At 43.1% G+C, this 13692-nt stretch overlaps 1 protein-coding gene across 1 annotated transcript in view; it reads left to right on the forward strand.

The window, feature by feature from the left end:
* The first annotated feature begins 96 nt into the window (after positions 1–96).
* The window catches only part of CDK14 (cyclin dependent kinase 14), a 296945-nt gene continuing 283349 nt past the window's right edge, over positions 97–13692 (forward strand). Inside the window, exons 1-2 of the mRNA XM_088533551.1 lie at positions 97–221; positions 5930–5961. Of these exons, the coding sequence (XP_088389677.1) occupies positions 140–221; positions 5930–5961 (114 nt within the window). The 5' untranslated portion in view covers positions 97–139. The remainder of the gene's footprint in view (positions 222–5929; positions 5962–13692) is intronic.

A 13692-nucleotide genomic window follows, 5' to 3' on the forward strand; every position in this document is an offset into this window, starting at 1 on the left:
CAGCTGCCGCGGGCACCACGTAGGGCGCCTGCCCCGGGCGCGGCCGGGCCGGGGCCGCCCCGCGTCCCCTCGGCGGCTGCCCGGGCGCGGGGGCGGCGGCTCCGTAGGGCGGCCGAGTCGCCCCGCCGCGGGCGGTGACATGATCGACTCGCAGGCGGCCGAGAAGATCGGCAGGATGAAAAAGTTGCGGCGAACTTTGTCGGAGAGTTTCAGCCGCATCGGTGAGTGCGGCGGGCGCTGCCCCGCCGGGGCGCCGCGGGCCGGGGAGGGCGCAGGTAGCGGCCGGCAGCCCCGCGCTGCCGCCCGCCTCCGTCCGCGCCGCCTTCCAACAGCCCGGGGAAACAAAGTGAAAACGGGAATTGGCCAGCGGGGCTCTACTGCCAAAGCGATGCCCTCACAAAAAGGAAAGAAAAAAACAGGGGGGCAAATTATTATTATTATTGTTTTGCTCTAGGTGTAGTAATGTTTTTTTGGGAGGGGGCAGCCTGCGCATTCTTTCAAGTTGAGGCAGGAGATGCTGGGGCAGATAAGGGCGGCTCAGTGAGTTGGGAGGGCAGACAAAAGAAGTCTGTGTGTCATCCGCCCTGCCGCCGAATGCGGTCGTGCCTTGGGTGACACGAAGCCTGTTGAGACAGCGCTGTCCCCGCGCGGGCTGCGCGTGTCCCCGCGCTGCCGCTGAGGACAGCGCGAGGAGCCGGGGCAGGAGCCGGGGCCCAGGGCTGCTGGGCACGGCGCTGTGCGGGCCGCGCTGCGGGCAGGGAGCCCCCCGCGCCCGCCCGGCCTGTCCCGCCGGCCGCCCCCGCGCCCGCCCGGGGCTCCCGGCCTCGGAGCGGCCCCGTGCGGGCGCGGGGCGCGGAGCCGCGAGCAGCGGCGTGTGCCCCTTTCCCGCACAGCCCCGTCAGGGAGCGCGCCGGAGCACACGGGCGGTATCGTGTGTGCGTGGGAGGTCAGGTCAGTGTATGCCTTTTGGCTTCAAAGACTGCAAACTTTTTTAAGAATAGGACAGTATTTGAAATCATTTTTTTTTGGCCTTACTGTAAAATGGAGAAAACTGAAGACATATAAATGAATAGCTCGGGTTTGTAAAACAGAGGAAGAAAATATTCCAGGTGCCAAGTTTTGATTCAGAAGTGGATATCAAGTCACCGTTATACATCCTTCTGTCCCCATGTGAAAACAGCTTTCAGCTATATTCAGCCTTAAGCTTGTAAAATGCATTTAATTATTTTTGATTAAAAAGAACCGATCAAAACAAGGCAGCCACATATTTGATCTGATCTGTCCTGTGTGTTTATATATAATCTTTTAAGTTGAGATATGGGAGGGTTTTACTAACGGTTGAAGTCTTTAACAAAGAAAATCTCCTGGCTGAAGGTGCTGCTTTATAGCGCTCCTGGTGACAGTCCCATCAGTGCATTTTCAGCAATAAGGCCTCTCTGCACGGGCTCCTGTGTGGTTTAGTTGGCACCTTTGGGCCGTGATCAATGTCTTTTGGGTGATCTTTGGCCGGGTTGAGGTGTACGCGTGGTTACGTCTCCCGGCTACAGCGGCGCTTTGTGCAGCGAGCGCTGCCGTGCTGAGCGCGCCTGGCTGCTCTGCTTGTTTGTTGTGGTTGTTTTGTTATTACAACTCAGCTGCTACTAGCAAGACTGCTCCGTCTTCAGATGGTCTGATGTTTTGGCACTGGTGCTGCTAATTGCCCTTGGAGCAAAAAATTTAATTTATCAGTATGGGGCTTGAGCAGAGTCGCTGCCTTATGCCCAGAGCCACTACTGAGCCCAACCAAAACAAACCTCTGCTAAAAGATCTCTAACGTGCATACCAAGAAATCCCCAGTTAAAAAGTGCTGTTGAAATGAAGGAGAGAAAAACTCACTAGAAAAAAAAAAAAAAAAAAAAAACAACACTTTGTGGCTATGTGTCACACTGGTTTCACACCTCTTTTTTGGTAATGAGGCATTGCTTTATGAGATTAGGAAGTTGTTACTTTAATATGTATCAAATCTTGAGGCTTCTGTCAGTCATCACTTCAGTTGTGGTTTGTCTGTTACAAACATCTGTGATGGTCTCTTACCTGTTCTCCTGCTGAAGTTTGTATTTTCATAGATCTAAGCACACAGCAGCGTTATTGATATGATCATAAGAACAATCTTATTTCTTAGTACCAAGAAATGGAGCTAGAACCAAGCACGTAATGAGTCAAACCTCCACATGCTGTGGTGGGGAATGTCTAATGGTCAATCTAATTGAAAGCCTCTTCTAATCCTTCCCCTCTTTTCCCCCCAATACCATCAGTATCTGAGTCTCCAGATAAAATTTTTCTAGTGCTATAAGGCCCTCTGATTTGGGTATCAGAGTTCATATTATCCTGTTGGTTAAGAGCAGTATAAATGAACCTTAATTGTCTTTGGCTGGGTTCTTGTGCTAGGGCATGTAACTTAATACTCAACAGACTAGCTTCAGAACAACATTATCCCCGCAAAATAGTCTTTTCTGTTTTAGAGACTATGTCAACAGTGACTTCATTCTTCCCCAGTGTGCCGTAGTATGCTGATCAATGCTTGAAACTATTTCCCCCCCAAAAAGAAACCCAAATGTATTACATATTTTGTTTTTCAATGTTTATTGATGGAAGTTCTGAAAATACTCTCAGTACTTTTAGGTAAAGGAAGAGGTGATTTTAAGATCAGAGTAGTTATGTCTGGGACAAGAGAAAGGCTGGTATTTGGTATGGCATAATTTGAAGCGACTTGGCCCATTTTCTTAACTGTGCTATGATGTATTTCAGCCGCTACGCCCAGAGCCTGGCAGAGGGTGTGAGGATGATCAGGCTGTGTGAGGTACCTCCATCCTGCAAAACTGGAGTGTCTGTTATTGAGAGTGATTATGTTGCTGAGTTGAATATTATGAAGTGTCAAATTGCCCCTCTCTGAGCATTCATCCTGGGCTAGCTGCAACCTGCTAAAGCATCATACAGGACTGGTGTGAGATGGAAGAAACGCATATGGCTTGTGGTGCCAAACTGGAGTTAATATTCTAGAATTGGTACCATGCCTTTTTATTGCAGACATTGTGCTCTCAGTTCTAAAGAAATGAACCATCTTTGCAGCTAATAAAATCTTTTTACTGTTAGAAGTTTTCTGGTATGACAAGGTGTATCCCTGTTAAAATTTAGCATTTCACAAGGAAATTGTGAAATACTGAGAATCTTAAAAATTTACAGACCTTTTTATTGATAGGTTTCTGGCAGCTTATCCGCTTGCGTGCAGACAGCCCAGTTAGTTAGTTTACAAATTCTAATTTCTGTGCTTTGGTAGTGTTTTGTCTGTGTAAATGAACACACTACAGTGTAGCTTAAACAGCTTTTTGAGATGTGGCTGATTGATTGTTTCTTTTAGGAGTAAAACCTTTATTATATTGGTTCTTCCTTTTACGCTTTGATAATTATGTAAATAAAATCGGTAATCAGTAATTTAATAAAATTACCACTAACATCTTTTAGCCATGTTCAGATTTCTTGACCATGCATTGCTGGAGATAACATAATATCGAAATCATATTTGAGATCTTTTCAGTTCGTGTGGTTTAACTTTGGTTTCCTTAAGTGATCTTTTGAGCCCAAAACCAACAGCAGAGTGGAAAGAAAGAAAATATGGCTGAGCCTTGCTGAGCTTGGGCACTAAAAGCAGTCGGGGCTGTTTGGGGCATCTAGTCTGTGCTTTGTTACCAGCTCCTCACTAATGCAAAGGTTATCTCCTCTAATCTCTCCTAATGTCTGCTCGCATAGCTCGCATACCGGCCGTAATGAGAAGTGCCTTTGTAAACAGTTTATTTTTTTAGGTCAGAAAGGTAGTTTTTTATTTAAACAACAGCAAAAAAAAAAAAAAAAGGGATTGCTCTGGTAACAAAGTAACATATTTACAATATCATTAGTTGTATAAAATATGCTGTCTGGGTGACGTTTCGGAAGATAATTATAACTTGAAATAAGTGACCAGGACACTCATATTCTTATCTTTGAAGATTTTTAAAAAGGACATTTCCATTAGAGTTAGGTCAAAGTAAAGAAAGCCAGAGCATACAGTGGCCAAACATTGCCATTTCTTGGTCTGCTATATGGTTAGTTTTGTTCTGTTGTCTGTTGCCTGATTATTCCTGGAACCATTTGGTCATGTGAAAATCTTGAGTTGTGTCAAGGGAGGAGGGCCTGTCAGCATGCCCTAGGTATGCTGTGTGCTGTATTTATAGCTGTTATGTCATTGTGACCTGAAAGGTAAATAAAAAGACCTCAACACGTGTAGTTTTTAGCACTTGTTCTACAGTTTTTTATTGTTGTTGGTTTTTGTCCTGACTTGTAATTTTGTAACTGGGCAGTGTTTTGTCTGGCCTTCAAAGCCATAAAAATGCATTTCGCTATAAGAAGGCGCAATGCGCGCCTCCGGCTCCTCAGCAAACCCCAGGGTTTTGTTGCGGAGCACGAATCTGAGCTGAGCAATCGTCACACACTGGTCCTCAAAGATTTGAGGGGAGACGTGTTTCATGTCCCAAAGACCTGGCAGCATGAAGGCAAACACAGGCTGGAATGTCGGTACTTTTCCGTACAAGTAAAAATGTGGTTTGCAACTTGCTGCCAATGGCAGGAGTTGCTGAGCTGAAAAATTTCTTGCAGTGCTGTCCTAGGACAGTGTGAAGGCAGATTTGAGCCCACCTGCCCGATTTTGCCTGTCTTGCAGCTTCTATGGTCCTGGCTTTTCAAAGCTGATACCCTTTCGCTTCTCAAGACACGATTCAGGAGACAGGGTGGTTTAGAAACTGCGAGGAGCACTTGAAAGAGGAAGGAAACCACTGAGATCCAGGTCCCTAAAGGTGTTAGGTAACTGGTGTTTATCTGCTGCTGAAATCAATGGGGCTTAAGTGTAAATAACCACACGCTGCTGAAGTGCTCAAGAGGGAGCCTTCTGGAGCAGCAGGATATGAACCTATCATCCAAGTTACCCCTTGCCTCTTCTTCTTATGGTAACAGGAAAATGTTGGTCACTTTTTCTCCTTCTTGGGGATTGTTACTTTGGTTTGACCTATTTTCAAGGAGACTTTTCAAAGGGACTTATTTTCAAACTTTTCAGGAGAAGCCAACAAACAGCGAGTTCGGGTGGCAGCAGGCAGAGCGCCGTGCCTGGATGTGCTCTGCAGAGCAGATCAAAACACCACCAAATGTCTGATAGCTGCAGACTGACACAGCTCCAATGATTTGGAGAAATTACATTTGTTTACATTCCTAGTAAAGAGAGCGAGTTCGGTAACAGAAAAAGTTTAAACACATTAATCTTTGCTGCAATTTAAGACTTACTCGTCTTTTTTGCTTAACCTCTTTACAACACAAGTCTGTTCTCTCTTCATTCTGCCCTTTCTGTTCATTATGTGCAAGTTATCTGATCATGTGCAAGCTAAGAGTATAAGACAGAAATTTCTCCTGCTTTAATGTAAATCATATATTGTAAAAGAAAAAGCCTGCTACAATGCATACTGTATTGTAAAGATGTGTTATTATACAAACATATTGCATGGTTAGGTATTTATAGTACTTTGTTTTATGAAGTTCAGCCACGCTCTCCATAAAATATTTTCATGCTCAATAGGAATTAAAAAAACTCAAAAACAAAAAAAAGTGTGGACTTTTATTTTCCTTAACCTGAAAGGGTAATATTTTTCATAAATATGTAAATTCAGTTTCTTGGAATCACGCTGCGCAGTTCTACATTCATTTACAGTTTCATAGTTTGATTATAAAATTGTGATTCAGGCCAGCATGTTTCTTCCTATTCTAATAGGAAAATGTTTCTCTATATTTCTCTTTCCTGATGCTAGTTACTTTGTGCTCATTGAAATGCAATGCATATAATTATTTCTTTTTTTTTTCTTTTGTTTTAAAGCCTTGAAGAAAGAAGATACCAGCTTTGATGAGGTAGGTTAAATATCTTTATACCTCATTTAGTTCAGATATGTCGACTCTCAGATAGTAGTGTTACCACATGTATCCGTGTTAATGCATGCATATTGCTTGAATATATTTTCATTTTCCAATTAACTACCAGATTAATTTGTTTACTGAAGGCTCTGAAAGGAATGCTTGATTTTTGTATGTAGTTGAATGTTGTATAAAAAGCATTTGTGTAAAATTGTTATCGTCCGAGAAATACTTCATGTAACTTTATTCAAAGTAATTCTTAGAATTGTAGATCTGTACTGTAATGACAATAATAAAAAAAGCTCTCTTGAGAAAACACTTTATATAAAGTGCTGCTGCCTTGGCTTCTTGGTATTTGCTGAATACCAAGAGCAATGACGGAGGCTCTTTATGAGACTTCATCAGCACCGACACACTTAACAGCTAACTGCATGGGTGAAACTGATACTGGATTATTTTGTGAACACAGGCTGGGGGCTTGTCCCGTTTTCAGAGTGATACAGAGCCTAGTTTGTAGAACACCCTGCACAGAACGTGAGCTGACCTCTGCGTAACCAGCCGAGGTGAGGGGCTCGCAGCGATGAGGTGCCGGTGTTGTGGTTGGTGCTTCCTGGACTGCCCTCAGGCACCGCAGCTGGGAGCGCACGGCAATAGCTCCAGGGACTGCTGTTCTGCTCGGGCATCTCTGTGCCTTCTACATGGCATGCAGTAAGTTAAAATCCTGGCTGATTAAAGCAAGACAGTTGCTGTGAAATGCCAGATTTGAAAATAAATAAGTGGTGATGTAATGCCCTTAGTGTTGCATAAAATTGGATTTAATCTCTTTCGGAAGGGGTCACGCTAAGTTTTAGCCCCCGTGCTCAGATTCAGTACAAGGGGTAGGAAAGTTTTGTGCTTTTCTGAGTGTGTTGTTGAGAATTCAGTCAGCTTGGCTCCTGTTCAAGGAGTGTGTTAGGCTCTAGAGTAAAGATCCTGGAGCGGGGCTGTGTTTTCAGAAGCCCCATCAGATCATGCAGTGGTTCTCGTTATTGTTGCTCTTCTATAACATTGTTCCAATGTGATTCTTCTGTAAAAGCAGCAGCGGTGTTTTAAGTGGTTGCTGTGCTTCCAAAGGTTGGGTTACACATCTGGTCTGTTTCTGCCCTGTGCTTTCCTCTAAGCTTTCAGTAGTATATTTCTATAAATTAGTTAACTTCTCTTAATATAGAGTTTGTAAGGATCAAAATGTATCTATTAAGAGTTAAAAAATATTGTATTACAAAACTGGCAATTTTTCTATCCCATCCCTTTGCCTTTCCCAGAATTATTTGTCTACAGGTTGCATGTACTTTCTGGCTTTGTGTTTGAAGAAGAGGCAAATTCTTCTTTTTTTAAAAAAATATTTTCTTTCAAATGTTTTTCTAGTTAAATCTGACAGATCATTTGTGTGAATTGCTTCAGTGGCAAGAGACAACTGGTGGGAAGGATACACAAAAGAATTTTCTCCATCTCTTGTAAATATAGAAGAGCTTGATGTGATGTTATTGTCCCCTGCTCCATAGTTTTATGTGACACTTCTCAGAGAAAGAAAAGTGTGCTTACATTTCTTTCTGTCTCCTTGCTCATCTCTTCAGGCTCAGTAGAACAGTTCTTGGCAGTTATTTAGCTGAAAGTATGTATCAAAGAATGGGCTGTACCACATATCACTTAATTCCTTTCTCTTCAAACATTCTTTAAGCCAGAATATAAAACAGTTGTTAGTAACAGCAGTATGTCTGATCATAATGACACATCCTTCTAAGGCAGAGAGTATTTGCAAGCAGAGGAGTGAGCACATTTATTGGTCTCACATCACTGTCCTGAAAAACATTATTAAGACCATATCTTGATATGAAATGAAACAATTCTATTTTTTGGCTAGTATACGTAGTATTGCGATATAAGGGATGAAGTTATTAAGATAAGAGAGAGGAGTTAATGACCCAAGCACTCTTTTGCCTGTATTTGTTTGGTCTCTTACTATGAGAAATGGCTTGGCCCACCACTCAACTTAAGCTGTGCTTTCATGAGCAACATTTTCTCCTTATACAGTGAAAAGATACTCTGTTCATCTTCTCAAGGTACTGAAAAATACTGTTTTTTTTTTTTTTTTTTTCCCCCCCAACGCATCATTCCCATTTCCTCAGATGGAAATTGTCATGTGAAGTAGAGATTGAACAAGTAGCAATGTATTTTAGGAGAAGGAATCTACACACTTAGCACATCAGTAGAGAAGGAGAACTTCTACTGTTTTTTAGCCTTTTAAATTAAAAATAAAATGGCTGAAGTACCCCATAGAAAAAGCAGGATAGTGTGGACCTGAAATCTCCGAGTGGCAGAGAAAATGTAATGAAGAAGACCTTTCTGAAACTGCAAGGTTTGGGTTTGCAGTTAAGTCAAGTTAACGTGCTATTCAGTGCATCTTATTCAACCTGCTTTATACTTGGACACAGTGCCTCAGAAATGTACAACACAGTGGGAAATCTTTCCTTTGAAGAGAAACTCTTAAAAATTTAGGTATTGAACATGGCAGGCAAGTGAATCATAATTGCTTTCCATGGGATATAAAATTAATCCCTCTAGTAAATTAAGACTGAAAAGAATCATAAACAGCAAAGCCTATGAATGAATTATATGGTGATTGCATCATAAATGAATTAAATTACACACTTCAGATCTAGAAAATATTTTTAGTTGTTCTGGAAATGTTTTGGGGAGTTTTATTGTGCATTAGACCTGCCCATAACCTTCCAGCACAAGGAGCAGCACAAAGGAGTACAGTAGGATTTGTCACATTTTGGCACCTGCTGTTATACTGCTTCCATTAAACTTTAAATGAAAAAAAAAATGTTGTCTTTAGATACTTGCTATGCTTTACTTCAGTCTACAAGAACACTTGAATTAATGTGGAACTTTCAGGTCACTGATGGCCTCGCTATCTTCCTGAGAGTCTGTGACATCTGAAGACTTGCATGAGCAGCTGAGCAGGATACAGACGTCTCAGGCCTCTTTCTGTATTGCCTTTTATTCAGAGCGGCAAAGACAACTTTTTTTTTTTTTTCCCTTAGCTTTTACCTTTTCCTTTTTGTCATGCAAATGTTTACTGGCTGCACTGTGGTAACTGGAGTATCGGCCTGTTGCTACTCAGATTAGTGGAAATATTCTAACTGGTTTCAGTGCTTTGTGGATCAGGTTCTTTTATCATAAAATATCTAATTTAAATTCAGATTTGTGAAGAAGGCTGTCCTTGCTTGTTGTAAATGTGAATTTACTGGACAGTAAGGATCTCTCTTCCAAAACATCATTACCTCCTCTGAAGAAAGCAACCTGTAGCGCAGGATTGTCTATTTTTGTTTTTATTCTTTTCAAAGCAACCTAAAATTAACCTAAGGAACTGCCTTTCCTTCTGATCCTAGGCTCTGACGTGGCAAGTGTTATCCATTCTTTTAGGCAAAACGTTGAGCACAGAGGGATTATGTGCCATTTATTGCATCATATCTACTCTGGACAGCAAGATCAATGCTAACCACCTCTGGGGTACGCGGTGACATGCAGTGAGGTATTTATAAAATGTTTGGTCCATGACTGAACATCTTAGTTGTGCTCAAATGGTGTTGCTCTCTAAAAGTTTAGTGCAATAACTTCTAATTAGACAGGATTGCTTTGATGTGTTTGGACCTTTAGCGTGACAGTGACTATGGAATTTGTGCTATGTGTCTTTGTATTGGTGGAACTATTTTCTTGTTCACTCAGATGTGATCAAGACCTGTAGCGTGTGGCTGCATCATTCCATATCTATTGGAAAGACACTTACTGTTCATACCATGACTAATATCATCATAATTCTGGTAACCTGTTCCTTAGGCTACTGTCATGGAACGAGTGGTGGTGGGGATGAGTGACACAATGCACTTCACTCATGGGAAAGAAATAGGAACAGGTTTTATTGGTAATGACAATGGTTTCACGAGATTCTATGGCAAGGTCACTTGTTAGTTACTGCATGGAGGTTCAAGACACACACAGAATCATCAAGGATACCCTCCCGTTGGGTCACGAGGTTCAGACTGGACCGCTTTGCTTTCCAAATTCCTTCTGAGAGGAGTCTGGGTGCTGCTGGATCCAGGCCTAGTCCCAGACCTGGTCAACGGTTTATGTCTAAGGGATCTGTGCACAGTTACAAAGTTTACAAATTCAAAAGGAGAAAGGCGTGCTATAGTCACTTACCACGAATCTGTAGTGGGAAGGATCTCTTAACCTCGAGGAGTATCCTTGAGAGCGTCCCTGCTCAAAGCGAGATCCCGGCGTGCAGCCCGCTGCCATGCAAGGAGAGCTCAATGGGCTCTTGGGCTGTCCCCGTAATTATGGGATAAGATGATTGACTGATGGTCACTCTTTCAATTCAGAAATGACTGCTGGCTGGTGTACTCACAGTTAGCCTCATCTCCCCATCAGGATAGGGCCATCAGGACTGTTATTGATGGTTAATGTCTGAGTGGGGGAAGAAATCAGGGAGGCAACTACCAGGATCAGATAATGTGGTAGTTAACACCTGAACAGGGCTACCTGTGAGAAGTCAGGATGAGCTGGGGAAGGAGCATATCCGTCACAGCTACCTACATGCTCTATTTCTAAAAGATTGTACGAGTCAGTCTCTAGCTGTTGGTTCTGGTCCATCTGTCGTTAGTGGTTTCTCTAAGCCCTTCAGGTGTGGTTTAAGACCTTCAATTTTATGTCTATGCTAGGTCAATTACTATCATAATGTAATCAAATCCAAATAGCCTTAAGGCTCAAAATCAACATGAATTGCCAGACTGTTGCTTTACCTGGTGTATGAGCACCTCAGAGAAGTAACTGTTGAATGACTTCCTTAGGAAATCAGAGTACGATGGTTGTCTCTGCTACACAGGATCACAGAATCACAGAAACTCAGAATGGTTGAGGTTGGAAGGGACCTCTAGAGATCATCTAGTCCACCCCCCTGCCCCAGCAGGGACACCCAGAGCATGTGGGACAGTGTGGTATCTAGATGGGTTTGGAAGATCTCCAGAGAAGGAGACTCCACAACTTCTCTGTTGTGGAGCCCTGTTCCAGGGCTCCGTCACCTTCAGAGTAAAGAAGCTCTTCCTCATATAGAGATTAAACTTCCTGTGTTTCAACTTATACCTGTTACTCCTTGTCCTGTCACCGGACACTGCAGAGAAGAGCCTGGCCCCACCCTCCCTACAATCACCCCTCAGGTACTTGAACATGTTGATCAAATCTCCTCTCAGTCAACACACTTAACATATTTCAGCTCCAGGCAGTGGCTTTGGTATCGGTCAGTACTGGACTCCTAGAAGTTTGATGCAATCCTGTAGCTGGCTGAAAGATGGAGGTAAGAATCTCTCTACTGGAAAAACTGGAATGTGGGATCATATAAGTGCAGGAGAAGTAATGTGGAAGAGAAATATTGTGAATACTCTGTCCTTAGGGACTCCGTACTATGTTGAGAGACTCCAGTGATGAATAAGCTGAATTTCATGTGTTCTGCTACGCATGGAGCAACCTGTGGGTGCTCCATGGGTGTGTGTGGAAGGGCAAGGGGGATCACCAGGCTGCCGCTTGCCTCTGCGGCTGGCGCTGCCCTGCTTGTGCGCTCCCGCTCTCAGAAAACAACCTCCCAGAAACAAACGGCTCCTCTTTCTGTGGGATGTTGTCATGGGGAAAACTAGAGAAAGTTTTGAAGAGTTAAAGGAGCAATATAGGACAAAAAAGAGGAGCTCTAATGAGGAATTTTAAAGGCAGTAATAGCAACGATGTCAGGAGGCTTCTAATACACTATTATATATTTTTTTCAAGATTTTTATAGTAAGTAGCTTGGAAGAGGAGAGCACATAAGAAGTATGGATATGCAACTGTATCTTTACTTCATCCTTGTGGAGGACAGGAGCTGGATTATGGGCTTCTCTTCAGCTCTTTACTTTCAATAAAGACAAGGAGGAAAAAGGAGAAATTTTGCCCTTGGAACTTAATGTTACTTTTTGTAGGATCTTTGAGTAGGCTTTTGTTACTTCACTCCAGGAAGCCATAAAAGTGTGGGGTTCGTGTGTTACTAATTCTGGAGCGGTCAGGATACTGGGAAATCACTACAAGCCATGGCTTAGTTGTCTGCTTCATGATTACTTCCTATTTAGGAAGCAGTAGCCTGGTGGCTACCGAATTGCTGTATGTAGTGGAAAATTTCCAGAGAGGTGGTTGGACGAAGTGTTTTATGACTAATATTTATAGCTGGTGTTACCTTCACTTAGGCTGTGTCGTAGTTTTGATGCTGTCCTTGACTTAATGTTGGGATAAGCAGGTAGTATAAGGATATGAGTTATAATATGTGACTGAAGGCTGATGGGAAGAGGATTTGAGAAGTAGTGGTAGAAAAAAAATCAACTGGAATCTAATTTGGAAAACAAACGAAAGCGTAGGTGTCAAAGCTATGTCTCAAGAAAACTAAGAAGTTGTGTAAGAAATTCTTCATCTGGTGATTTAAGCTGGTTTGCCAAATGTGTAGCAATGTGGTTAAAGTGCCTTGAGATATGAGTTCATTCCGATATTTGTTGCAAAGTAACAGAGAAGGAAGATAATTCTGGACAAAAGATAATACTGGAAGCTGCTGCTTGGGAATTATTGCTTGGGACACGACACAGGAAAAAATTTTCTGGGGAAAGGTAAAAACTCAACAGCGTAATCCAATGTTCTGTGTGAAGTCCATCTACGTTTGTGTGACGCAGATTCTCATCCAGGAATACTGCTGGGGAGCTGTGTTTCCAACCTGCATCTTTGAGAGGAAGGGTGAGGTTAGTGTTGTCTTGTGAACTTCCCTGCCACCTGGGAGATTCTTGGTGGGTTCTGCACTTACCCCTCCTCACTCACGGAATCACAGAATGGCTGAGGTTGGAAGGGATCTCTAGAGATCATTTAGTCCAACCTCCGGAACGCGCAGGGTCACCTAGAGCACGGGGCGCAGGGTCACACCCAGGCGGGTTTGGAAGATCTCCAGAGAAGGAGACTCCACAACCTCTCTTGGCAACCTGCTTCAGCGCTCTGTCACCCTCACTGTCAAGAAAACTCCACTTTGCTTCCCCCGGGGCCCTTGCTTGCGCTACGGAGGATCTGCTGCTGGTCCAGCGCTGCTCTAGGGGCTGAGCCCAGCCTGCCTGCAGATCTACAGAGGGCAGTTGCCATGTGCCAGGACCTGGGCCAGTCTAGGGAAGTGCAAACCTGACTCATGTCACCAATTCATTGGACTGTTGTGTGAGAGGGATACGTGAGTATTTGTAGCTTGGTGGTATGAACATTTCAGTTGTGGCAAAGTTGTTCTGAGCTTCTAAAACCTTTTTAATTGCACTGAGATATCATCCTTCCTCTTGATGAGGACTGACAGGAGTGTTAGCACATGTGTTCAGGTGAGTGTGAAAATGAGGAGGCTGGGGTGGAGGAAAGGGTAAATACTGCTCTTTTGCTGATGTGTGGCAGTTTCTTATTTGATTAGCTGTGTGGCATACGCTTATCATCAGTTTGTAAAAACACTTGTTTGTGAAATTTGCTGTGGCTAAAAAACACCCTTATGTCAGCTTTCCTTGGTTCATATGGCTAAATTATGGTGTCCTGTTATTTCCATGTGTTGTGTTGCATGTGGAAGAAAGAGGGAACCTGGACAACCTGAGACACTAAAGA

The sequence above is a fragment of the Tinamus guttatus genome, unplaced genomic scaffold, assembly GCF_059628265.1.
Source record: "Tinamus guttatus ecotype Peru unplaced genomic scaffold, ASM5962826v1 Tinamus_guttatus_pri_ptg000509l, whole genome shotgun sequence".
NCBI classification, from domain to species: Eukaryota; Metazoa; Chordata; class Aves; order Tinamiformes; family Tinamidae; genus Tinamus; species Tinamus guttatus.